At 44.0% G+C, this 24882-nt stretch overlaps 1 protein-coding gene across 1 annotated transcript in view; it reads right to left on the bottom strand.

Moving 5' to 3' along the window:
• vvl (ventral veins lacking) overlaps nucleotides 1-18989 on the bottom strand; it is a 308818-nt gene extending 289829 nt beyond the window's left edge. The window contains exons 1-2 of the mRNA XM_071584288.1: nucleotides 16636-18989; nucleotides 12050-13911 (exon numbers count right to left, since the gene is read on the bottom strand). Coding sequence (XP_071440389.1) covers nucleotides 16650-18989 — 2340 coding nt within the window. The 3' untranslated portion in view covers nucleotides 12050-13911; nucleotides 16636-16649. The remainder of the gene's footprint in view (nucleotides 1-12049; nucleotides 13912-16635) is intronic.
• Nucleotides 18990-24882: the final 5893 nt, after the last annotated feature.

Below are 24882 nucleotides of genomic sequence, written 5' to 3'. Positions count from 1 at the left end.
GAATGAATTCACAATGCTGAATGACTGGAGATAAGCATTAAACATGCTTTACGCTAATCAGCAAAACCACGGAAATAAGCGACTAGCTGAACAAAGCAATGGTCCAGTCCTATTGCTAATTGGCATCAGATGTCAAAGAAGCTATTCCGTAGAACGCCCGTTTACGGAGTCCTTAGGCACAAAACGAGGCGCTTTGTGGAGCCAGACAGCACTCAAACAACTTGGTGACGCCAGCTTTGCGACGGAGTTTGTGGTCGCACAGGCACAAATGACTTCACCGCGTGAGGTAGTTACGGATAAATCTTTTGCCGTTTCATGATGTCCTATTTGTGATTTTTACATCACCACTTTCATGGATCTTCCTCCAAACAGTCTATTCCACTCTTGAGATCTGTCGGAACCAGTGGTTCATCAAAGACAAATAAAAGATGCATCGCCGATCATCCTCACTTGAACTGTTTACGTTTAATTTTTTAATCAAGAGTAAGTGGAATCAGTTATTATTCTTTTCAAATTCATGGCTATCAAAGCTCGTATCAAACTGAGGGCCTATTGAGATTGAGATTAAGACTGCTAATTGGAAATAAGTTATAAATGATAACGGACGGTCAGGGGGATCATGAAAGTGTTTGTGAAACCTGGTCTAAATGTAAATACCCTGAACGTTTCTTAAACTAATCCAATTCAAAATTAATATCAGTTTCTCCATGCCTGAGTGTTATAATTTCGTTTTAATTTATGGAGGCATGTACATAAATATCGAGGGTACTCGAAGGAATGTGTCATATGAAATTTAAAATTCCAACCTTTCTATTGACTCAACATCTGATTCTTGTAGAGTGAAAAAATAAAGCTTCACGCTTATTTGTAAGATTAATGCACTTTTTTTCTAATAATCCAGAGTTAATTAGCAAGTGAAGAATAATAGTGATTGTGGCAATTCCCTGTTAAACAAGAAAGAGATGAAAAAGATATTATCCGACCAATGACAAACAACCTAAAACAATAAATTAAAATCATTTGCACAGAAATTAATCATCCTACTTGCCGCGTAAAAATTAACACATTAAAATCCTCAATCACTTTACCATAAATGTTCAGAGAAAGGAGGATTAGACTAAATGGTATGGGGATAGAATTTTTACAATCTTAAACAGTTTGGTCGCGAGACAAAAATTAATTCCGTGCGTACTAAGACTACCTCTGGTAATATTTAAAAGCAAGTTTAACTAACTTTGCTTCTCTAAATGCAGGTATACTTTTATCGGTATTTTCCATGGGCATGGATTAACTAAATTTCTTGCGCGCTTACCGCAATTTTGAATGATTTCCTTCCCTACAAAACTTTAATTCGTTCATAATTTATAATCTCTATCATCAACACACGCCATATTTTTCTAATACAGGGGTTTGGGTACAAATCAAGGTATTCAATTACGAAAAAAGTGTTCACATTCCTGGGAAATGAGTCCTGCATTCACTCTGACTTTGAGTAAGTCTCTGATAAGCAATGGAAGTTATTGCGTAATTTTTTATGCCGTTTCATGCCGGGAATATATCACCTCATACGATGAGAAACGCATTGGTAATCTAAGAAATGCTCATTATCTCTAATGTAAGTATTTGCTCACATTACTAACCACTAAATACGAATGAAAGACATGCACCCTAAAAGGTATTCCATCCAATTCCCATTACTTTTTCCCTATCTCAAACTAAATATCCTTAACTCTGAAATATCCTGAGGATATGACTGCATAGTTTGTGATTTCATCGAGTCATCAACGAGAAGAGTACTAAAAGTGAGTATCGGACTTCTTGAGTGTCTTACACATAAATGGAAACAAAAAATTCCTCGTTCGAATTTGATAACATCAACAGCTACCGTTGAATTCGCTCCTAGCCTAAATGGCCGCGGGAAAAAATGAATATTCTTTCATGCGTGAATGGAAATTAGATGCATGATGCAATATTACTAGCAAGTTCAATGCCTACGGGGACTCTTTGGCACGGGAGACTTACACCTGCACGCTGCACCGTACATGCGGGTGTGGAAATTGGAAGTTGACAAACTCATCGGGCTGGGAAACGATGATCTTTCCATGGACAACTTAACGTGGACATGCGGTTTCAAATTAAGCCTAACAGAATTATTGTGTTATAATAGTGGAATTCAACACTATGAATACCAAAACAAGTTCGGCAGGTAAAAGATCATGCATATGAAATTTAGGCTTGCATGTTGAAGGAAGTTCAAAGTGAATAATAACGAATCTGGGTTTGGAGAAAAGGATCAGATTAATGAATGTCTGATTGGTGTGATGATCACGTTTCCTTTATATTATGCGATGGTTTCATTTTCCCCACGTAGAGATTACATAACTTTTTATGGGCCTAATTTTCGTCAACTTCCCATCTTGGTTCTATGACAACAAACATCTTCATTCTTGTATCTTATGCAATAAAATATTTTTCTCCAAATGTTAGCGCTGTTCGCTACTTCGGTTAACTTGAAAATTATTCTTACTTATCCGGATGGAGGAGCTTCAATGAAAGAAGAAACAGTCTAAGAGTCTTCTGGAATGTATTTCTAGTAGAAAATCACCGATGAAGTTAGGAATTCTACACAGTAAAGAGCGAAGAGCATGTATACTATATCTCGGCTTGGAGTAGCCCCTTGTTTTTTCTCCAAGAGGTATAATTACATTGTAAAATAATTAAGCTTACTTGAAAGTCACCATACCGTATTGTCTAAAGTTGGGATGGAAATATTATTCGGATTTTTTTTAGGAATGCTGTGATTCAATGAAACCAAATTAAAATTAAAATGCCCTTGATATACATTGCAAACTTACTCGGCTGAATTTATTAAGTCATAAAAACAAGTTGACTTATATTTATTTCCATAGAAAGAGTTTATTTTTCATAACACCGTTTTTTAAGCCATATGCATGAAAGATTGCTCTACATTATGCATAACCGCCTGTTTCTAAAAAAAACATTCTGTTAAGACCTTATGGTTGCATCTATTGATGACGATGCATTGATGGAGCAGGGTCGTGAAAAGTTAATGATTTTGAGGAGATGGACCCGAAGTTATTTCAACCAAACGTGCACGAACACCACGATTCGTACTCATTATCATGACGTTATTATTATAACTTCGAGGTATCTATTTCTTTAGAAGGGCCCCGACACTCTAAGTGAAAACTAATAAGAGTAACAAACTTTTCGTTTGGAGTGATCCATTACATGCGGGTGATGACGGAGTTGACCTGCGATTCGCGTTAATTAGGATAGCGCAAGCCTGCAGCGCGCCGAGGCTTCAGCTGGGGACGGCGGCTGCGCCAAATTCCGTCTGTCGACTAATCGGCCATCATTCGCCCCGACAGCGTCCCGTCAATCAACCCTGTCGATGAACCCGTCTCACACTAACCGCACCCGGGGAGGGGAAAGGGTTCAGGGGTCCTCACCCCTCAGATCCTCCCCTTTAGTGGAGGTAGATGCCTGCCTCCCCGCATCGCGACAGTCGCTAGGGTTGCCTCCGCTGTTCTCTCCCGGTCCCCCTCTGCTCAAAAACCAGGGTTCCCCCCTTCTCGACACATCTCCCTGCCTTCCCCCGACTCTCCCCTCCGCCAACCCGAAAGCGTAGTAATGTTCCTTAGGTATTCCGCGCGGATAGAGACAAGTGTTTGGCGAAATTTGGATCGATAGTGTGAGGGGCATAGCAAATGAGGTCGGGACCATGTGCGTGCCTGTGAGGGTCGCATATTCTCCGCCAGAGCCGCGGAAACATTTTCCGGGTTTCCCGATTGTACTCGAACTTGCGTAGAATAGTACACGGGTGAAAGTACCCCAACCTGGGCAGTAAACTTGATTTCTAGAGCAATCCTAAAACATATTCTGGGTTGCGATATTCTAGGTGACGGCCCATCGAAGAAAAACAGGATTTTAACGCTTTAAACGGCGGGGGTAACCTTAACTGACTGTTTTAGTGACTACGATGCAAAATTTTGCCCCTTTGAAAAATGAAATTAATATTAAAAGAAAGATTGAATATCAGTAATACTTCTTAAATAAATGCTTGTGTTTGTATTTGCTTTTGAATTCGCATTTTTAATTCTTATGTTTAAAAATTATATTTTCCGCGACGGTCCACCTTTGATAGATTGATTTCGGCGTTAAAAGTGACATTATATTGCTCTCCTGTAGGAATCATTAATTTTTAAACAATAATAAAGGCCATTAACGATATTTTCCTAGAACTTATTATTAAATACTTTCACTTAATGCCATCACTATTTAGGTAGGTAAAAACCTGTATGTAAATACTACTTAGTTTGATATTTGATGGCTAAACCATCCTTAACGAACATTATCTTATCGTTGGACAAAGGTGAAAAATAACCTGCAAAGTTGGCATAGCGATAAAACGGGTAATTACTGAAGAATTCTGTAACTGGAATGGAGAGGTGCCTGGGAGTGTTGCTATGGCGCTTCAGTCCAACAAAGAAGCTCAAGTTTATCGTTCCCCATTTGCAACATGGGTACCAAAGAGTTGGGAAACGTTGCCAGCACCCGGAAATAAATATGCGGAGCCCTCGTACTTCGCGAATGTGTTTATTAGAGGGCGAGGATTCCACGTCTTTGCCAGGGTCCTATAAGACAACGCGAACGGTGGGAGGTGAACGCGCGCTCGCGAAGCCGCGGGTCCCTCGCGCCAGTGATCCTCCCTGGACTCCTCCTGCTTCGCGACCGTGTCATTCAGGCGGCGATTCCCGACTCAGCTCGTATTCTTCTGCCAATAGAATTCATCTTAATAGTCTCAACAGCGGAGGTGGCGAGACTCAGGCTTTTGAAGGATCGCGACAGTACGAAGTGCTTTAGGCTCCTGCAAGCTGCAGACCTTACTTGGCAAAAGCGGAATATTCCCAAAGAAACTAATTACTTTCCTTCGACAGACTCACGCGTAGATACTAACCATTTCCATGCTCAAGTTAATCACAGTTAAGCAGCTGATAACAAAGACTGATATTGATCGGTTATCATGACTTGACATTGCTACGTATCTGCATACAAATTGTTGTCACTTGTAATAATAGTACATGGGACCAGCACGTTAATGCTGAAAAACATATTTGAACCGCAAATCAAAAATCGAAATGTAGAATCGCTCAGATTGAACTCGAATATTATTCCCAAAGTTCGCACGCTTCCGTACAGCACTATAGGGTAATTATTTCCAAAAAAAATCGGAGAAAAGATTCATTGATACGAAACCCCAAGAAGAGAGCTTGTTAGGCATATAAAATGGGCGATTGACGTCCAAATAAAATCCTCCAATATTAATTTTTAACCTTCAGTTGCTATACCTGTATTTTTCCCATGAAATCTCAGATGCCGATCGGTCGCGAAACGAAAATAATAGATTTTATTTTTTGACATACGTGAATGAACACTTCATCACTGATGTGATTCCACTGAATTGACATTGACGAAATATGCGAAAATACTTAATTAATGCTACCTGATATGAGCAAATTCCAAAGGAAAAGAGAGAAAACCTTGATATTCTTTTGTTGCATCCACGATAAATCGAAAATTACAAAAGTATTTGGTTTTTTCGCTAATAAGTAAATGAATGGTTAATTAATACGCAGGTGGCTAATTGACTCTCTAAAGAAATTTCAGAAAAACAAGTGACTGCAAAAGTGAGAATGTTTCCACCCCTAAATCACCACTGAAATCCGACATCCAGGCTCACTAATGGAGCGACTATTATCCACGGAGAAGTACGTATACGAATGTTTATTCTGAATAGAGAAGAAATGTTTCAAGCTATCAAAAGAAGTGTCGACTATCTTGAAATTTGTTTAAGGGGAAATCTATTAACATGACTGGCTACTGACCATAAATCGCGTGACAGGTAGACTGACAGGTGTTAAGAAGCGGTTCCATTCACCGAGCATGCACGAGCAGTATCATTTGTAATTTCAACGGAATTCGTGAAAATCGTGGATTCGTGTCGTAAAACTGTAAAAATGCTTCGAATTTTTCTCGACGAAAATTATCGCCTTTCGCCTCCAATTGGCGTGAGCGACATTCCCGCTAATCCGCAAACGCAATCATGCGACGCGCGCTGGGACGGAAGGCGAGGAAAATCGGAAATCGGCTGACGACGGATCTCCGATTCCTGCGGAGACCCTCAAACCCCTCCACCTACCAATCGGCAAACGTATCACCACGTCAATTAAAACAGGCGGCCGCAATAATAACCTCGATTATTAACTATAACAAATAATTTTCATTGACTCGATACCTTTTGAATTTTAATTTAGGATCACGCACTTCATAGTTTTTGCCTTTTTTTGGAATTTAAAGAGAGGAAATACGATGAGTGGAAATATTTGAAATATTTGAGCGAAAAATGAAGTCATAGAATTTGATATGTACTTTAACATCTATTCCTTTCTTCATTTGACACTTCAAATTTGAAATTCAATTTTCAAGTCACAGCTTTGTGGCTCTTCGCATGGGTACAAAACCGTCTCCCCTGGATGAAACACAAGTACTAATGTGTGCCTTGGACTATATTTGCACCAAGTTGCTAAATATGACGGAAGAGCATTTCCATAAGAAATTCCACGCGACAATAAAGTTAGTTACACAAGTACCAAGGCGGAGTCAGTTTGGCCCCGCGCGGGATTTGACGGGACTGGACGCCGTTTCCCGGCGCACTCGACTTGTCCCATAGTCATACGTACTCAACGAGTAGCTAACTTCAACTAACGAACTAGAAGGTGGGGAGTAAGAGCCAAAAGTTATCCCAGGATGCAACGGAAACATGCAGTGAAACATCTTTGCGAAGAATTCGGCCTCCTCACAGGAGCGCAGGGACACGAACCCCCCCTCCCCCCCCCCCAGTGCTGCAAAACAGGGGCGGGAAGCTAAGTGTAGAGGGGGCTAGGGGTCCGGCGCAAGGGACGTGGGACGATGGCATTTCGAGAGAAACCGCCGCATTGACCGCCAGCCCACCATTCCTCGCAGGGAGGGCAGGCAGTCGATCAGAGGGATCCCGTGCGACTCCCGACCCGCCGACCGCAGTCAAGGTGTCGTGCGTAGCGGACCTCTCCGCGGCGACTCACGACTCCTGAGGCGGGCTGCTCGATCCGCGCACGCGCCTTCGAACTCCCGATGGCGCCTCGCCACGGGCCCCTTCACGGGATTAGCGAGAAACGCCGCGCACGACAGGGCCGATTGTTATTATTTTTTTCAGCAGATTTTTTGGAGCGGTATCAGATTCGGTTTGTGGACATCCCAACAGATAAGACCATGCGTATCTCGGCATCCGATCGATATAGGCGAACCTAGATGGAGTGCTAAGTCCATGGCGGGTTCTGAACCCGCGAACTACGGTTCCGCCATCTACTTGATTAACAAGGCCGGCGATCATTCAGATATGCACTCCTCGGTTGGGAGAAATACGGTACGTAAGGTTTGTGGTTGTTAGAAAATTTTCGGAGAGAGTAACGAGGCGAAATTTTTTGCTGCAGGTGTCGATGCGCGCGCGACGCGCACATTTTTGGTGATTTCAGCACGGCTTGGTGAGTACTCCGAGAGAATCCCAATCGTTTATCTAATGGTGGGCAAATTCCACTCTGACAAGATTCTTTTTAACTTTCTGTTGGAGTGAAATCCCATGAACAAATCATAGTCTCGTGAAATGGCGCGAGACTTGGTCGTTAAGAAATGATTAATTGAACTAATGCCATTGGTTTCCGGGTTAACTTATGGAAATATACAATTCGGAGATAAATTGATAATTGTTTTCTTGGAATTCAGAAAACTATAACAATTACGATACGCGCCACAATTCAAAGAATAATTTTAATTTAATCAAAGCGAAAACATTTTTTATGATTTTAGAAAACATTTGTTTTATGCACATAAAAAGCGGTCTACTCACCCTCTGGCCAGTAAATCAATCTAATCGGCACTCGGAAGTTTGCATTAACTCCCATTTTTAAGATATCAATCTTATTCCCTAACTTACCAAATGGCACGCCTATTTTATAAACAAGTAATTTGCAGATTGGATCAGTTTGGTGGTTCCATCATCCACCTCCAACCTACAGGTTGTGGACTCAACGCCAGCCTTGGGAATTGGTGTAAACTTACGTAGTTCATTCAGTCCCAGGGAAATTCGATGTCAGGGTGACTTACTTGGGATCCCTTACGCATAGGGTGAACCAGAAACAACTTACTTAGTTAAACTTGACCAAGAACAATTAATAGTACATTTTAAATCCTAGTTAGAGTGCTTCATTAAAAACATGTCCTTCGTTTGGTGTCTATTAATTAATTCAATTTATTATGTGGCTTGGTACGATATGTTGATTTTCCTCGGAAGCCGAACATTCGCGGTTGTTACACGAGAAGATGAATTTCACACCCATTTACCGAATGACACTGGCAGTCTAACATGCCACAAAAAGTTGACCCGTAGAGAAACCGGGCCTCCGAGAGAAATTCTCAGTCAGCTAAGTCGCTTGAGTTGTTTTTCGTAATAAACCATTGGATATGAATTTAATTTTTCCACTATCAAAAAAAGAGACACCCAAAACCTAAATAATGAACTACCTCATCACATCTGGCCAGGTAAGTCAATCAACTCAGCAGTGAAAGTAAACGCTGAAGTAATTTCACAGCATATTAAATTTGGATTAAATACGAATTTTGAGCTCTCGCCGGAGGCATGAAGGTAATTTTAGAAGATCCTAGACAACGCGCAAAGAGGGTTTTTCACTCAGAATTGCCTCATCTACCGACTAATTGTAATGGAAGAGTAGTATGTCTTCTTCATTACACTAATCATTGAATGATTTACTTATCTATAATTATTGTAGCATTAAAACCATGTCAAAACCATAATCCTCAACCACAATGTGTTGGCCATTAATAAAATGAAGCTCTCAAATACATTTAAGACCTATGACGCGCGAAACGAAGCATCAATTGGCTCAGCATGGGACTTAATTCTCCCCCCAGTGCCGTGTATGGCTTCCCAGATAAAATCTAGCACCCAGAAAGTTACTCTTGTTTGATTGAGGGTGTTGACAATCATGTGCGAAACTTCTATCGGAACCCTAAGGACAGTAGCCGGGTGGGTACTCACCAATGGGTAGTTTCGATGTACAATCAAGTACGCAATCTCTAAGTCACAACCCTATATATAAAAAAAATGAATTATTGCGTAAGCCAAGAAGCTTTCAAAGTTTCCACCAAATAATCAGCCAGGCATATACATTCTCATCGCATTATCAGCTACAATAAATGATCAGACCCTTGAACAGACTACTTGAGCATAATTAGATTAAACCCTTCCCGTAATTGATTAAATTGACCAATTACGCACAATTAATGCAATAGTTAAAACATAAGACAGCAGTGATCATGGAAATGCATCAATTTCACAAAAAAACTTCTCTTGCCGTATCCTTATTACTTGAATTCACCTTAGGACATAAAGAGAACGACGTGTCACCTCTTGATACAAGGACACTCACTGAACATATATATTGGCATAATATTTCCTCAAAATTGATGAATCGCGTTCAAGAACTGTAATCACGTTCTTCCACTGGGTTTGCATTGGGTATGAGCATTTGAAACTTATTCAAAACGTCCGACACTTTTTCAATTGAATGCAGCAACCTAGCAACCAAGGGACACAAGTACAACCCTGGGTCATCATTGGTCATAATTCATCTTGGTGCAAGTTACTACTTGAGTTAGTCATTTATGTCCATGAGCCTATGTGGAACTTGCAATGTTTGGTTACAATTATGAAATCATATGAAATATATTTGGTCAAAAAAGCTGCAAGTACATGTACCAATAGCAAAATTTGGAAATAAAAAAGCCAAATGCATGCATTAACAAATTGCAAAAGTAGAGGAAATAATTTATGCAATTTTGAATAATAAATGCCACAGTGGACACAAAGACGTCAAAAATGACGTAAACAAATGAGTAATACCTGAACATAATTAACAGTGGAATCGTAGCCACTCCAAATGTTTGACTCGCTTAGTATTTTCAGTGTCTGGGAAAAGGTATGAAAAAATTATTAACAAAAGTGATATTTTCTATGTATATTTTATTTATATATATAATATGTATATTTGGCACAGGATCTCTTTTTCGGCTCAATTTGTTTGTCTGGAAATGTGCACAACATTTACAGGTATACTGGCTCTTGAGTTAATAAATCCATGGTGTGAGTTCATTTCTTTCCGTTTAATCAAATAAAATATCTAACAGATAAGTCTTTTTCAACATCTTCTGTTTTGGTATCACTGACATTGATCACAAATGAATTCTTTTATACAAGAATGCAAACGTATTTTAATGGAGTCTCTCGACACTTTTTTTGCATTTTTTTTTAAATTCAGTCCAAAAGAAGTTCATTGTTGTTAATATAGTTGGTGCTCATCAATGTCTTTTTTTTTAAAAACACTTCGTACGGCTCTGCAACTTTGGAACTACAAACATGACGACAATACGAAATAACTAGTGACAAAATATAGGGTTTCCTTTTTTTTGTTGTAAATGTTTGGAATGAATTGGACGTCAGACAATTTACATAACCATCCCTACTGATTACATTTTTAACTGAGTAACAAGACTGGATTCCAAATCACTGGAAACAATACGAAGGCATTGGAATCAGACAAGAAGGCATGAGGAAACTCCCCAAAGCAAGGACACGATCCAAGAATATTAATTTATCTCTCCAATTGACGACTCTTGTGCATCACTGGGTAGTTCAATTGCGACAACCATCGAATCAATAAATTCAAGCATGCACAAGGTAGAGAGAGCCGTGCACATCCAATTAACCCTGATTTGAAACGGCCAAAAAGGCTTATTATAGACCAATTTTTACAGATCTTTTTTTGTTTTGATTAGGCTCGTAATTGCTCAAGCTATCTCTCCAGTATTGGAGCGTTGCCTCACTTTAATCAAACAGTCGGATTGAACTTCAATTTATAAATGGCAAACAAAAAATAAAATTATCCAAAGAAAAATTAAGAAGGGTCTCCATTTGTGGTTAAACCATTATCTCAACAATTTCATTCAAGGGATACAAATTTTGAGGGAGACGCGAAGGATGCCAATGCAAAGCGACTGAATAGAAGGGAAATTAAATTTTAAGTTCAATGGGATGAATGACAACTTTAGCTCGTATTGCGGACATCCGAGCGAAACAATCCATATTATATACAAACCCATGCATTCATATTATTCGTCCAAAAAAAAACGCCAAATCCTCCGCGTGAATCATGCGTAGAGGAGAGTGAGAACGGACATGGAATTTAAGGAGGAAAGTTAACTTGGAAATTATAAAGAAACAAGGAAAACCGTATATCGCCAGTTATTCCGTTCGTTAAAATATTAAAAACAAACAAGCAACATTGAAAAAAGACAAAACAATGACTTGAGAGCAACACTTGTGAGTGGAAGATGAAGAATGATTGAACTGACCACAAAAATTGAAATAACAATAAGGGCGGATTCCTAAGTGTCCAATTTGGGAACATGAGGACTTTTGAGCATTTGGGAATGGAGGGCGGTGATTCAGATGGTGGGCCAAGAATGGGACACGAACAGCAGGGGGTAGTATAACGACAAAATACATCTTTCCTTCTGCCCCGATCTACACAGCACACCACCAGGGCATTAACACCTTTCCTTCGGGTCTAGCGAAGGAGCGGAAGAGAGTTTGATTTCAAGCAGGCAGACAGACGGCGGATGGATTTCTCTCCAGGGTGCGTGCGGGGGGGAGGGCGGGGTTGTAGTTGATTGAGATCGGGGGTGGAGAGAATGTGAAGGCGGGATGGGGGGATGGGAGGGGGGCCCTGAGCAGAGTACTGACAAGCGGACTCCTGTACGGACCGATACAACACCACTATTGCGAATGGAATCCTGGCTCCCTTCTCTCGCGGCATTTTCCTCGCAGGGGGCCACTGTCCGTCAAGTCGCTCACCTTGCGCTCTCCCACAGCGACCGACCGCGTTGCTGCATGCCGTCCCGCGTCATCCTCCTCGGCTCAACTTCCGGGCCGGGGGGGGCGGTGTGAAGGGGGGTTGCCGGAGGAAAACACTACGAGGAAGCCCACACACCGCCGGATCCCCGGCCGGCGGCCGTGAAGGGTCCGTCCTCCCGGCCGTCGTGCCGTCCACCGCCCGGCGACTGCGACCGCGCGCTCTCCCGCGGGTTGGCCCCGGACGAAGCGTGAATATCTTGTCCGCCGTTGATGTGAGTGGGGGGGCGGATGGATTGGGAGGAGACCGTGGGGAGGGGGTTCTTCCGTTTGCGATTCCACGGGGGACACTCATGTCGTTGCCATTGCATTCGTCGCGCTGTGGTTAATTTCTCCTCCCCTTTCTCCCATCGGCGAATCTAAAGGAATCCCTTCCCCCCATGGGCGTCTTGCTCCCCGTACGAAACTTAGCAGTAGTATCCCATGCCTCTTCTTTTCCCTCGACGATCAACTCATCTTCCATTTCTTTTCAAAATAAGAACTTCCTTTCAATCAGTGCGCATAACACCAGAAGCACATCATTTCCTTTCTTCTACTCTGCCGCTTTTCCACCTCGTGTAGTTAGCCATAGAATTTAGCCGCATAATGAATCTTCTTTCCATCTTCATGTTGGGAAAGAGGGATGGGGTGGGGGTGGGTTTGGGTTGCACGCGCCCTAGACACGTGCCAAAAATGAAATGAGTGAGAAATAAAAACACTGGAATCCGAGTCCTCATGTTTCGGGAGCCTTTTGTTGCTGTTGTTTCAACATCCTCATTTTTTGGTCCGCAACGCCCGGCCAACACAACAGGCCGGCCGCTTGCTTTGTTATTTTTTTGTATCCTTCTTTTGTATACATATATTATATATATACATTGTTCGTATATATATTTTTTAATAGAATTTTTCATTGTGGCAAATTCGTCATTTCTTTTTTAGTTTTACTTATGGGAAAAATATAAACGTAAATTCTTTTTATTCTATCTCTCTTTCTCTCGCGCTTTCTCTCCCTGGAAACCGCAGTTTCACGGAACACGCACGCACGCCAAGCACTCGTCATAAAATCGAACGGCATTCTTCAAACGACACATACCCTCTCCTCCCTCCGAACCCAAAAAGAAACACACTCACTCAAAAAAAATCACAATGCCACAAAAGTGTCCCCTTTCTCTCTGTCTTTAACTATTTACATGATGTCCTCAATGCATCTTTGGAAGGTTTATTTTTCTCTTTCTATATATATATATATTATGTCCATATTATTTATATATATTTATATACTCATTCGTATCGTCCATCGCGTTCATTTCTTTTTGTGTGTGTCTTTGTGTGTTGTGTCAAGATGACAAGGCTCATCCCAGCCCTCATATAGTTCGTTCCTCACGCCCGTTGACCGGCCGGAAAGCCGAAAATAAAACATAACTTCTCCGTCTCTTTCATTCCGTTCGCAAACGGAGCGGAGATTGGTTAGACTCGTGCCTCCCGCTTTCCCCCGGTGCGTTCAGTAATTTCGGAACGGGTGTGTTGGTGGTGACGGCGTGGGCACCGGCGGCGGGGGCGAAGGAGAGGCGACGAGAAGAGGCCCCCAGGCCGCCGCGGCCGCCGCTGCCGCCGCCTCCGCCCTCCGCCCCATGTCCACGGTCCGACACGCTACTCCACCACTGACGCCAGCAACCGACATGCCGCCCGCAAACCCTCCCGGACGGCGGTGCTGTTGCTGCTGGAAGTCCGAACACCAGGACGTCCATGGTGCGTTGGTGCCTTGGGCCCATTGGAGGAGGCCTTCCGCATAGGAACTTGGGCGCTCGTCGTTCGAGCAGGGGTGCCTGCAGAGGAACGGAGAGAGAAATTATTTATGCCCCACGATCACATTCCAAACAAGCAAAACAGAAACATAAGATAATATGACAAGAACTCTGGACTGGTGTCCTTTCTTCCCAGGAAGCAATCGTCCCGTGGGTGTTTGCTGACTAGAACGGGAGACCATTTCAGAACGCCAGCATAGAAAAGGGCTGGACATGACAATCAAATGTGTAAAAACTAAATTTGACATTTATATAGCAAGCACTACACTGATTTCAAATGTGTCCTAAGCTCAGTAATTTCGTTAATTGCACAGAGTATATAGCAAAATTACTATGAATGAGGTAAGAATTCCATTGTGCTTACAACCATATAGCCTTTATTGCTTTCTAGTAGCTTGAGCCAGAAACAAGACGCCATAATGTAATGAACAAAGAATCTTTGAAATAGTTGGTAACTTGGGAGATATTAATTTACCATGGCGTCGGAAAAACACATCACGATGATGAAGTATGCACAAATTTTGGGGGTTCATCATCATTTGATTGCAATTCATTTATTTATCATAAAATTAATATAGAGCACTATGAAGTTTTTATCAGAGTCATTGCAAACCGCTCAAAGTCATTACTGTATTTATCATTCTGGCACATCAAGCACATTGATCAAAATCAATTTTTTCATAAGCTTATAACCTATGCGCTGGATTGCAGTCTGTGATTCTTAGAAGCTCTACTCAAGAAAGCATTTTATCATGCTGTATCCATCCATATCCTTCCGTATCCTCATAATTAAATATCATCTTGCCCAACAGCAACTGTGTGTACATGGAAACTGCCATGCGCATGATAAACAAACAAATAAGAAATTTCATACTATGAAAGTCGATGATCTATTACCTTGGAATACCATCAGTTGGTTCCGTATACGTCTAAGTGCCATGAAAAACTTATATCTATAAAGAGTGAGAACATCATACACATCTGGAAGCGAGCAAATTTTATCTTTGCATTTAAAGATTAATTGGGAACAAAAATTAGTCAAAACAATTCAAACTATTTTCTAAATCATGAATCTATGCTGATACTAATGGAGATAAGACTTGATGAAATTTGTCGTTAAGTAATCACTAATTTTTATTATTGTTAGGCTCACAGGGACTTGAAATGAAATTCGAAGTACCAATTCTACTAATTTAATTTGACATCAACACGTTCATTAGGAATTTTAACTTCAGGGAAAAAAGAGGAATAACTTGCATTTTAAGTAATAATACACAAGGAGTGAGCCTCATTGTGAAATAATGGGAAACAGAAGGGTTATAAATCTATTTGCAGATTGAGTTTTGTAATCTCATAGTGACAATAATGGGTAAAAACCGCGACACTTAGATAGTATTCTTTTCATGACAACATGCACTTATTCCCTCAGAAGCTTACACTTAAAAATCGACGGTACGCAATCCTAGTAATAAGTTGTCAGGACCCTCTATTTATTTCCAAGCCTCGTGCATTAAATGATTGCAAAATGCCTTCTTAAGAGAAACAGTGTAAATTGAATGCTACCATTAAGACTTAAGGTTAGAAGCACATAATAATAGTGGTTCAATTAATTATGATGAGTTTTCTTCAAATTATTAGTCATGATGGATTTAAGAAAATCTGGTCTTGCATTAACCTAAAGAGGTTCATCTGAAACCACAATTGATACATACCCGAATAATAAATGACCTTAAGGAAGAGCAGTCAAATAAAATTAACTGATTCATGAACCTGATGAACATTTCTTTGATATACCACCCAATTCACCCGCGATACCATCATTTGGAAGGACGCTGTATTGAATACACTTCTGCCAAGGATTTTCTACCCAGACATATTATATCCTACTCTCAAATTCATTACAGGAAGAACTCAAAAGATTGCACTCTAAATAATCTGGATTTACAAAAAGCCATCTAATACTAAGATTGGTATCAAATTATTTTCAATGAAAATCACCTAATGTATAAGATGTAGTTACCACGGTGATTGTATAGAAGCAATCAGAGGCTTCATTGAATAAAGGCCGCATTCTGTGACTTCACCTAATGCAAACTTGATCCATACAAATACATTGACCGAAAAGTTATTACGATGAAATATAAGCAGGCATGGTAAGTAACAACATACAATTTATGGCACATACGTAAGGTCGTTTATATTTCAAAACAATATGCATTCGAGGATCATTCTCACGAGGACACATATTCGTCACAGTACCGTTTGCTATTAAATTTTCCTTCAGGACCAAAGGAAAGGTTTTTAATTAGTACTGAAAAGGAAGTAGCCGTATTTTTGTAGCACGTTTGAGAGGTATAGTTATTAAAAAAATGATTCAATAAAGACTCTTAAAGCATTTCATTCGTGAATGAAAAATATTTTCGTTGTGAGAAGCTATTCTTAGTAGTTGATGACTTTACATACCTCTAGATATTGGCTGTGGCCAATTTCTACAGTTGAAATTGGTATTCCTCACACATTAAACACATAAACATATTCTACCATCACATCGTAATGTAGTTAACACTAAAAAGACTCCATATTCAAACACGGAACACCATACATAGCACAAGGATTTCGTTAATTTCGCAAGGGAGGATTATAATGCACACTCCTGAGGTCACATTGTACTTGTCTTCCTTATCACAGATATTGAACCAGTATACGGGTGTGTGTATGGATGGAGTACGGGGGAGTCAAAATTACCTCTTAGCGCTGCGCTAGTGAGCCGTCAAGCTCTGGTGAGTGGGCAGGGGCTGAGGCGATAGCATGGGGGGACTGTGCGAGTGTCCCCCCATCGGAGACCCGTGCATGGGCCCCTCCTGACCAGGGTGATGACCTCCCGGGTGACCGTGGTACCCGTGCAGACCCTGCAGGCTCCCTCCCTCGCCCACCATCATGCCATCGTTGGGCGCACCCGGCAGCGTGTTGGGCGGTGTCATCCGCTTTTCTTTCTGCCGCCGGTTGCAGAACCACACCCTCACCACTTCCTTCTCCAGTTGAAGGGAGTCGGCCAGCGTGGTTATCTCCTGGGCCGATGGTTTGGGTTGCTTGTGGAAGTGGGTCTCGAGCGCCCCTTTGACCGATACCTCGATGCTCGTCCTCTTCTTACGCTTCCGCCCCTGCGCCGCGATCTTGTCGATGGACGTGGGTGACCCCGTGGTCGAATCCGCCTCCTCCAGCCACTTCTGCAGCAGCGGCTTGAGCTTGCACATGTTCTTGAAGCTAAGCTGGAGGGCCTCGAACCGACAGATGGTCGTCTGGGAGAACACGTTGCCATAGAGGGTACCGAGGGCCAGGCCCACGTCCGCCTGCGTGAAGCCGAGCTTGATGCGCCGCTGCTTGAACTGCTTCGCGAAGGCCTCGAGGTCGTCAGACGTGGGGGTGTCCTCATCCACTTCGCCGCCTTGGCCCCCGACGCCCCCGAGGCCCCCGCCGCCAAGCACCCCGTGAGGGTTGTGGTGGTGATGGTGGTGATGGCTGCGGGGGTCCAGTCCCTGGCCGCCGGCGCCCCCGAGGGGTAGTCCGTGAGGGGGCGGGGGAAGCGGGGGGTGCGGGGGCGGGGGTGGGCTTCCATTGGGAACGTCCCTGAGCGACGTCGCCCCGTGGTGGTGGTGATGGTGGTGGTGATGGTGTGCGAGGTGGTGCGGGGGTGGAGGCGGGTGGTGGGCGTGATGCGGGTGGTGGTGACCGCCCCCGCCGCCCCCTCCGCCTCCCGCAGCAGCCGCTGCCGCCGCGGCCGCCGCAGCCGCTGCCGCCGAGGCCGCGTGGTGCGGATGATGCACAGCCGCGTGGTGCACGGCATGGTGCTGGTGGGGCGGCGGAGGGGGATGTTGGTGCGGGTGGTGCGCCCCCAGACCGCCTTGGGGACCCAGCATCCCGTTCATGGAGTACACAGAGTGCTGCAGGGGGGAGGTGCCCCCGCTGCCTCCGCCGCCCCCGCTTCCGTTGCCGCCCCCGTTTGTGGGCAGATAATGTGACCCCACGGGGGTGTGCCAAGCGTGTTGCTGTTGTTGCTGTTGCTGCTGTTGCTGTTGGTGGGGTTTTATGTCCTGGTGGAGGTGCATGTTCGAGGAGGCGGAGACGGCAGCCGCGGCGGCCGCCGCCGCAGCCGCCCAGTGTCCAGCGTCTCCGCCGCCGTTCCCTCCCCCGCCCCCGCCCACAGGGGGCGGTAGGCCCACCCAGGGGTTATGCGTCAGTCCGACGGGGGGATGGTGGTGGTGCTGGCTACTGGGGGGTAGGTACTTCATCTCCAGGGGCGACTCCCGCGGGGATCCGTAGCCACCCCCGCTGCCCGAGCCTCCACCGGACCCATTGCCGCCTCCGTTGCCCCCGCCATTGCCCCCCGCCCCCCCACCGTTGCCCCCTCCGCTCCCGGAGGAGTTCACTATGTTCATCACTGCGTCTATACCGCACGCCAAGACGCCGCCGCTGTTGGGGGCCCCACCGCCGTGGCCTCCGCCGCTCGCCACAGAAGACACGTTCGCACTAGCCGAGAGGAAGGCGGCCGTGGCCATAACTAAGGGGCGAGGCGGGCGGGAGGGGCAGGGGGGGCCGTCGCGGCCCGACCCCCGCTCTTCGCGCGGCGAGGCGAGCGGCGGGGGAGGCGGCGGGGGGGTGGCCGAGTACGGGCGCCCGCCTTCCTCCGGGTGGGGGTGGGACGGGTGGGGCGGAACGGGGTGGTCTCCAAAGTGGGGGGGAACGCGCGGGGGGGACACGGGGGACGGGGGCCACCACGAGGCAGCCGAGTGCGGCGCGGACGAGGCCCCGGGGAACAGCGCCACAGTCGCGGCGTGTTGTCGCGGTCCGGAGCCGCCCGCCAGGGGTGGGGGCGGCGGCGGCGAAGTGTCCTCCGCGGGGCGCGGCTCCCGGAGTCGCGCGAAACGGCTGGCCGCACCGCTCGACGTGGTCGCCGGACCGAAGAGCGGGCCGTACGCGAAGGAGAAAGATGCGGACGAACAGCTCAGGGAGCTCGAGGAGGACGTGGAGGATGTGCTGGAATACGAGGACGACGGCGGTGAAGGCGGCGTCTCGTCCAGTTCTGCTCTGTCGAGGTTCATGCGTTATGCATGCGTACCGTTCCTTCTCCTGCTGCCTACTGCCCCGTCGGAGGTTTCCCCGTCCTTCTCGCCCCCTACATGAGCTACCCCCTCCCTCTGCCCCCTGCCTCTCTCCCCTTCCGCCCCACTCTTGCCCGCTAGACCCCACACCACCGGGCCGCGGGAGAGGAGGCGGGGCCAGTCCGCCGGAACCCGCTAACGCCCTCTCCGGGGCCTCTCATTGGAGCCGTGGAAAGGGTGACGACGTCACCGGCGCGGAGCGACGTGGTTGGTCGGCCGGGGACGCCCCCCGGCCCTCTAGACCTGCCCCCGCGCGGCCCCCGAGGCCCCGCCCAGCTTCAGTGTGGATGCGAGTGCGGGAGAGGTCGGGTGTGGGTAGGCGTGGCTGCCCCGCGGCTCGGGGAGACTACGAGTACAACCCCTTTCTCACGGACGGAGGAGGGAGAGAGAGAGAGAGGGTGAAAGGCGGCCGGCTGACGGCGGGCCTCCGCGTGAGGCGTCATCGATCGTCGGCGAGGGAAAACGAGCGTACGAATAAAATTCCCTGCGGGGCGCACGCACAACAAGCACGGAGACAACAATAACATTGTCATCTCCCCCCTTTTGCCATTGGTTTCGGGTGCTGTTCGTCGATTGTCTTCGCATAGTTCCCCTCCCAACCACGGTGAACTTCAAGGGCGCACCTTTTTCCGTTTTCCATGGTGGCAGAGGTGCATAGTTATAGAGTTTAGAGCAGTGCGTGCGTGAGATTATGTCAACCCACATTCCAACCCACCTGCCAACGTGCTATGCAGAGGCGAAGTAATAGGGATCGCTGTTCCGTCATGGAATCCGAGGGATTCCCGTTTGTCATCCCGAGTCCTTGATATTTCTCAGCCGACGATGTTGTTTCCATGTTTCCAGGGCCATTGTTCGTGAAAAAAACTGGCGAGTGATGCTCCCGCGAGTGTGACGGTACATTGGGGTCGCTTATCGATTTCACTCCTCCTCCTTTGTCCCGCAAACCCTTTTCGTTGCCCCCTCCCTGCTCCCCTTCCTCCCCCTCTCTCGGTACGCTTTTAACGACCTCGGTGAAATCCGCGATCAACAGTTGTAGCTCCGCGACTCCCTTCTACGCTGGAGTGCCTTCCCTGCTAATGGTGATTCGGTTGTTAATTCTTTCTCGCTCGGCTGCATCCTTTAGGCGGGTGGGGAAGGACGGCCTCGGGTTTCGAGTCCATCGCGAACATCTTCCGAATTTGTGTCACGCTCAGTGAACGTTTTCAGGGGGTTTCTTTCCCCTTGCGTATCATAAAATGGCCACGGATATGCCGTGGATACGGACAATCCTATCTGATGAACGCAAACACCAATCGTGCATGACTGAAACTAAGGCTACCTCCTCAAATTACCTGATGATTCTTCAAAGTCTTGACCCGTGCAACCGATAAAATAGTGATTAAGTAGTCATCAAAGTAGTCAGCAGTGATGTTTCTAAAAGTTGTCCAAAATGCGGTGTTTGAAAAAAAAATAAGTGTAATATTTTGAAATTGCCATTCAAGTTCGAAAAAAGAAATTCTTCAAAGGCTGCGGCTGTGAATACGTTTATTTATTAACGCATCAGAAGGCGATGATTAGTGAATTGCCAAAAATATCTCCGAGATGTCCGTGAAATACTATCATTTATTTTTTGCATTGATTGGCTGGTGATTATACCCTATTGCATGAATGTTTTGATCCCATTTTGAGCGAAAATTCTCGTAGCCGAATATTGCGTGTTCAGGAATATTTTGTAAAATTTTAACTTTTTATTACTGAGATGACGATCTGATTAGGTGCTTGATATATATATATATATATATATATATATATATATATATATATATATATATATATATATATGATATATATATGTATATATATGTATATATATATGTATATATATACATATATATACATGGATATATGTATGTATATATATATATCAGGCACCGAGTTCAATTCACTTTCTGCTTCGAACAATTTTGTAAAAAAATCATCCTACATGCATATATATATGCTATATATATATATATATATATATATATATATATATATATATATATAGCATATATATATATGCATGTAGGATGATTTTTTTACAAAATTGTTCGAAGCAGAAAGTGAATTGAACTCGGTGAATTTCCCTCCGGGACAAATCCTTAAGCGGGCCCGAATTGCGTCCACTCTACGGAGCATAGAGCGGCGACGGGGCACTTGCTCGGAAAACAATCGATAAATCGAGCCGATCCTGTTTGCGAGTGTGTGTATGTAAATAGGCTGAGGCGGTGGGTCGCGCGACCAGACACATTGACAAAAGGCGATCGCCCAGGGGGTCCGAATCATTCGAACGATTCCCAGGGCACGAGACTTGCCCTTAAGCACCTTGCGGCCTCAAGTGTGCGCAACAGTTGGCGAGGCAATTAAAAAGAGGATAGAAGCAGAGGGAAGGATGATGACAACATTTCTCGCTGAAGAACCATGGGCCGGTCAATAGTTTCTCGTTGCCCTGCCGAATAACCGAAAGTCATGACAAGTTTCCAACCGTCATTATTCCCACCATAATTGCACACCCAGAATAAAACTGCTCAACGCTTTTACTTACGCGTAATTCCGCGCCTTTCATTTTAAATATCTTTTCTCCTCCTAAATCAACGCAGACAATATACATGCATATGTTTAGTAACATATTCTTCACCAGAAAACATATCCATGCCAAATTAAAAATGATATGGGAAAATCCAATGCAAATACTTAAATTCTTCTCGCCTACATTCATGACATAAGGATAATAATAACATTTTCTATAGCAATCAAGTGAAATATTTAAGATTACTATGATAATCGTGATTGAAATTCAGCTGAAGTACAGGAAGCTATACAAGTGACGTCAGTTAACAATGAAGTATATGTTTTCAAGTACTCCACTGTTTCCAAAAATTAATATTGTTTTGTTAAAAAATCATCCTAGAGATTAAGTTGATTCCATTTCACTACATGGTCCCTTTAAATTACTGCTCACATCGCTTTTAACCTCTGTTTAAACACAAGTCACATAAAATATTACTTTTTTAACCATCCGCCAAAATTATTGGGCCCCAATACAATACTGAAAAATTGATTAACACTAATTTTAAGCCACATTCAGATAATTACATGATCAACTACATTATTAACTTCAAATGGATTACCTTAATGTCTATTTGATTAATTGTTCTTCAGTTAACATACAAATTCACGGGAAACCTCAAATCCAGTAGCTTGAATTTTTTTAACTTCTATCACAATTCTCACACAAATACTAGTCGAAAAATTCTCCAAAAGTACTTATTATCAAAAGTCTATCAACTAATACTAGATAATATGTGATTACTAAAAATTTTAAATTTTAGGTTCATAAAATATACAAAAAATATCACGTAATAAACAGCGTAAAATATTTAGAGGAAATTATCATATTAAGAAGCTGCACGAGCGATGAAGACGTTTTGAACTGCATATTTGTGGTCACTATGTACGAAGTCATATGACTTCGGAGGAATCGCACAGAACAATTGGCGGTGATATCACTTAAAGAGATTGCAAGACGATCAGCTCATGAATTACGATCGAGCCATTATTACTATTTGGTAACCTACCGTTTAAGATATGTTTGGCTGGACACAGCACTGAACACAGCATCAATTCAGACCCTCCAAACAAGATAGCCTAGCACGCTGTACAACAATAAACCTTTCTTCAATTCCACATATCGTCTATCTCCCTTCATTCCGTCCAACATGTCTATTTATCCTCTCCCGACTTCGCTTACCTAAACTCCTCTCCTCAATCACGCTCCTCAGCATCCCATCACATATAGTATCAAATGTTCCGCATCCATCTTTCCTGCCTCCTTTGGATTTCTCCCAACACCCCTCTCTCATTCCGCATCATCCCGGTCATTTCGTTTGTTTTCTTATCTGTGCATCCTTCTAAACATCCACATCTCATAAGCCTCCAATCCATACCGATCACCTTACTCCAACGATCAACTGTCGAGGTCGATCTAATGGCATAAAATTTCGGAAATCGGAAACATCTAATTATACTTACGAAAGTTTTACGCTGTCGTCCATAGATCAATACGTCCTAATAGGTATTAATCATAACTAAACAAATTTTTATTGCAATTAAAGTGTTTACTAAATGCAAACCATAAAGTAAAACGTTTAATATATGAAGAAGAACTCCTTCTTTTCGTGAAAAAATCAATAACTTCTACTTTGATACCGTCTATTTTACGAAGAAATACCAGTCGAGTTCACATCAATCCCTAAGAAAATTTTTAAAATATGAAACCTTATAGTTGATGTGTCCCAGTATAAAGAGGATTTCAAGGGCATGTTTAACATCGTTGAGGGTGGTAAAAGGGTTAAATCCCAACGCCCAATCCAACTATCCGGTTGACTGTGTGTTGGAAACATACCGTAGGAATTGGCTCCAATGTGGAAGTGTACCATCCTATTGAAAAATTACGGCTTAAGATGGTGAAGATGGGGTGCGCAAAGAATATCCAGATGAGAAACCCCTCTCGCAATTTCCTCCGACGAAAATAAATGAACTGATGGCAAGACTGTACATCACCACACACCAGATGTTAAATTTAAATCGGTGTTCCGTTTCGATGCGCAGAGTTCCCGACTCCCGAAAGCCCTCGAAGTGCTTTTCCACTCTTCTAGTTCCAAGATTCTCATCAGAGAAAGAAATATTATGGGATAAAAATTAAGAAGTTTTCCCAATTTGCCGTATCAAGGGTTAATCGCAAAACGTTGTCACCTAAGCCGACCGTCCGCCGGAATTTATCTCAGTAGTAGCGTATTTTTGTGCGTGCAAGATCATTTTAAGGTTCACATCTTGTGTAAAGTCGACCTTGGAGTCTCCCATTGCCTTGTTACTTGCAGAATGGACTTCCGTTGGCTTCTCAGAGCGCCTCCACGCTCGCCTGCGACACTCGGGGAAAGCCGCCTCCGCGTGATTTCGACACACCGCCCCCGTCGATAGAAAGTTCTCCTTTCATGGTTTGATGGTTCTCAAGTTAAAAGATGGCGGGTCCTTTCCAAAGACGCGACGAAAGCCACACTGCACTGGAACAACGGAATTTGTTACGGCATACTGAGAAACCGCTTAAACCTACTCTGAGGCAACACCACGTTCGTTTTCATCATTGGTGGATTAAAAAAAATTAGCCGTAAAATCACCGTAACTACGACTGTAGAGCTAGTGCTAATTGCTTTGATACACTTTCAGTGATTAAGCAGGAAATTACCAGATTCCGCGCTACTCGTAAAACTAAGAATTTATACATGTTTTTCAGTTAACTGAATTAGAATTTAAGCGCAAAGACCCTGAAGAGCAATACGAGTATCTAAACATACATACATGGTCTCTTCCAAAAAATAAGTAGAATAAATCGGGGGGAAACTTTACTGCAGATCAAAGTGCAAGTTATCAAAACTCCTCAAAACGGCGCCCTTGTGCATCAGCACACCGATGTCAGCGCCTCTGCCACGCTTCTGGCAGGCTTTCTGGAAGGCGTCGATGGGAATCTCGTTCAGGCACCTCGTCACGCCCTCTTTGACATAATCCAGTGGTCCAAAATGTGACTCAAAGGGGTCGTACTTGGGTCGTACTCAAAGGCCTATGTTTCATTACCAGTAACCAACTATTCTAAAAACTTCGAGTCGCTTACATAGTGGTTCAAGAGGTCCAAGGCAAGATTGTCACACAAGCAATCTTCCGACATCACCTTGGGGACCACCTTGGCACAACTTTCTCATGCCTAAATATTATGTAAGAATGCAATGCACTGTGTTTTTCTGAATAATGCGCTCTGCTT

Source organism: Hetaerina americana, unplaced genomic scaffold, assembly GCF_022747635.1.
Source record: "Hetaerina americana unplaced genomic scaffold, ioHetAmer1.1.p SCAF_17, whole genome shotgun sequence".
In the NCBI taxonomy this organism is placed as follows: domain Eukaryota; kingdom Metazoa; phylum Arthropoda; class Insecta; order Odonata; family Calopterygidae; genus Hetaerina; species Hetaerina americana.
This window is presented reverse-complemented; position numbering and strand designations above follow the sequence as displayed.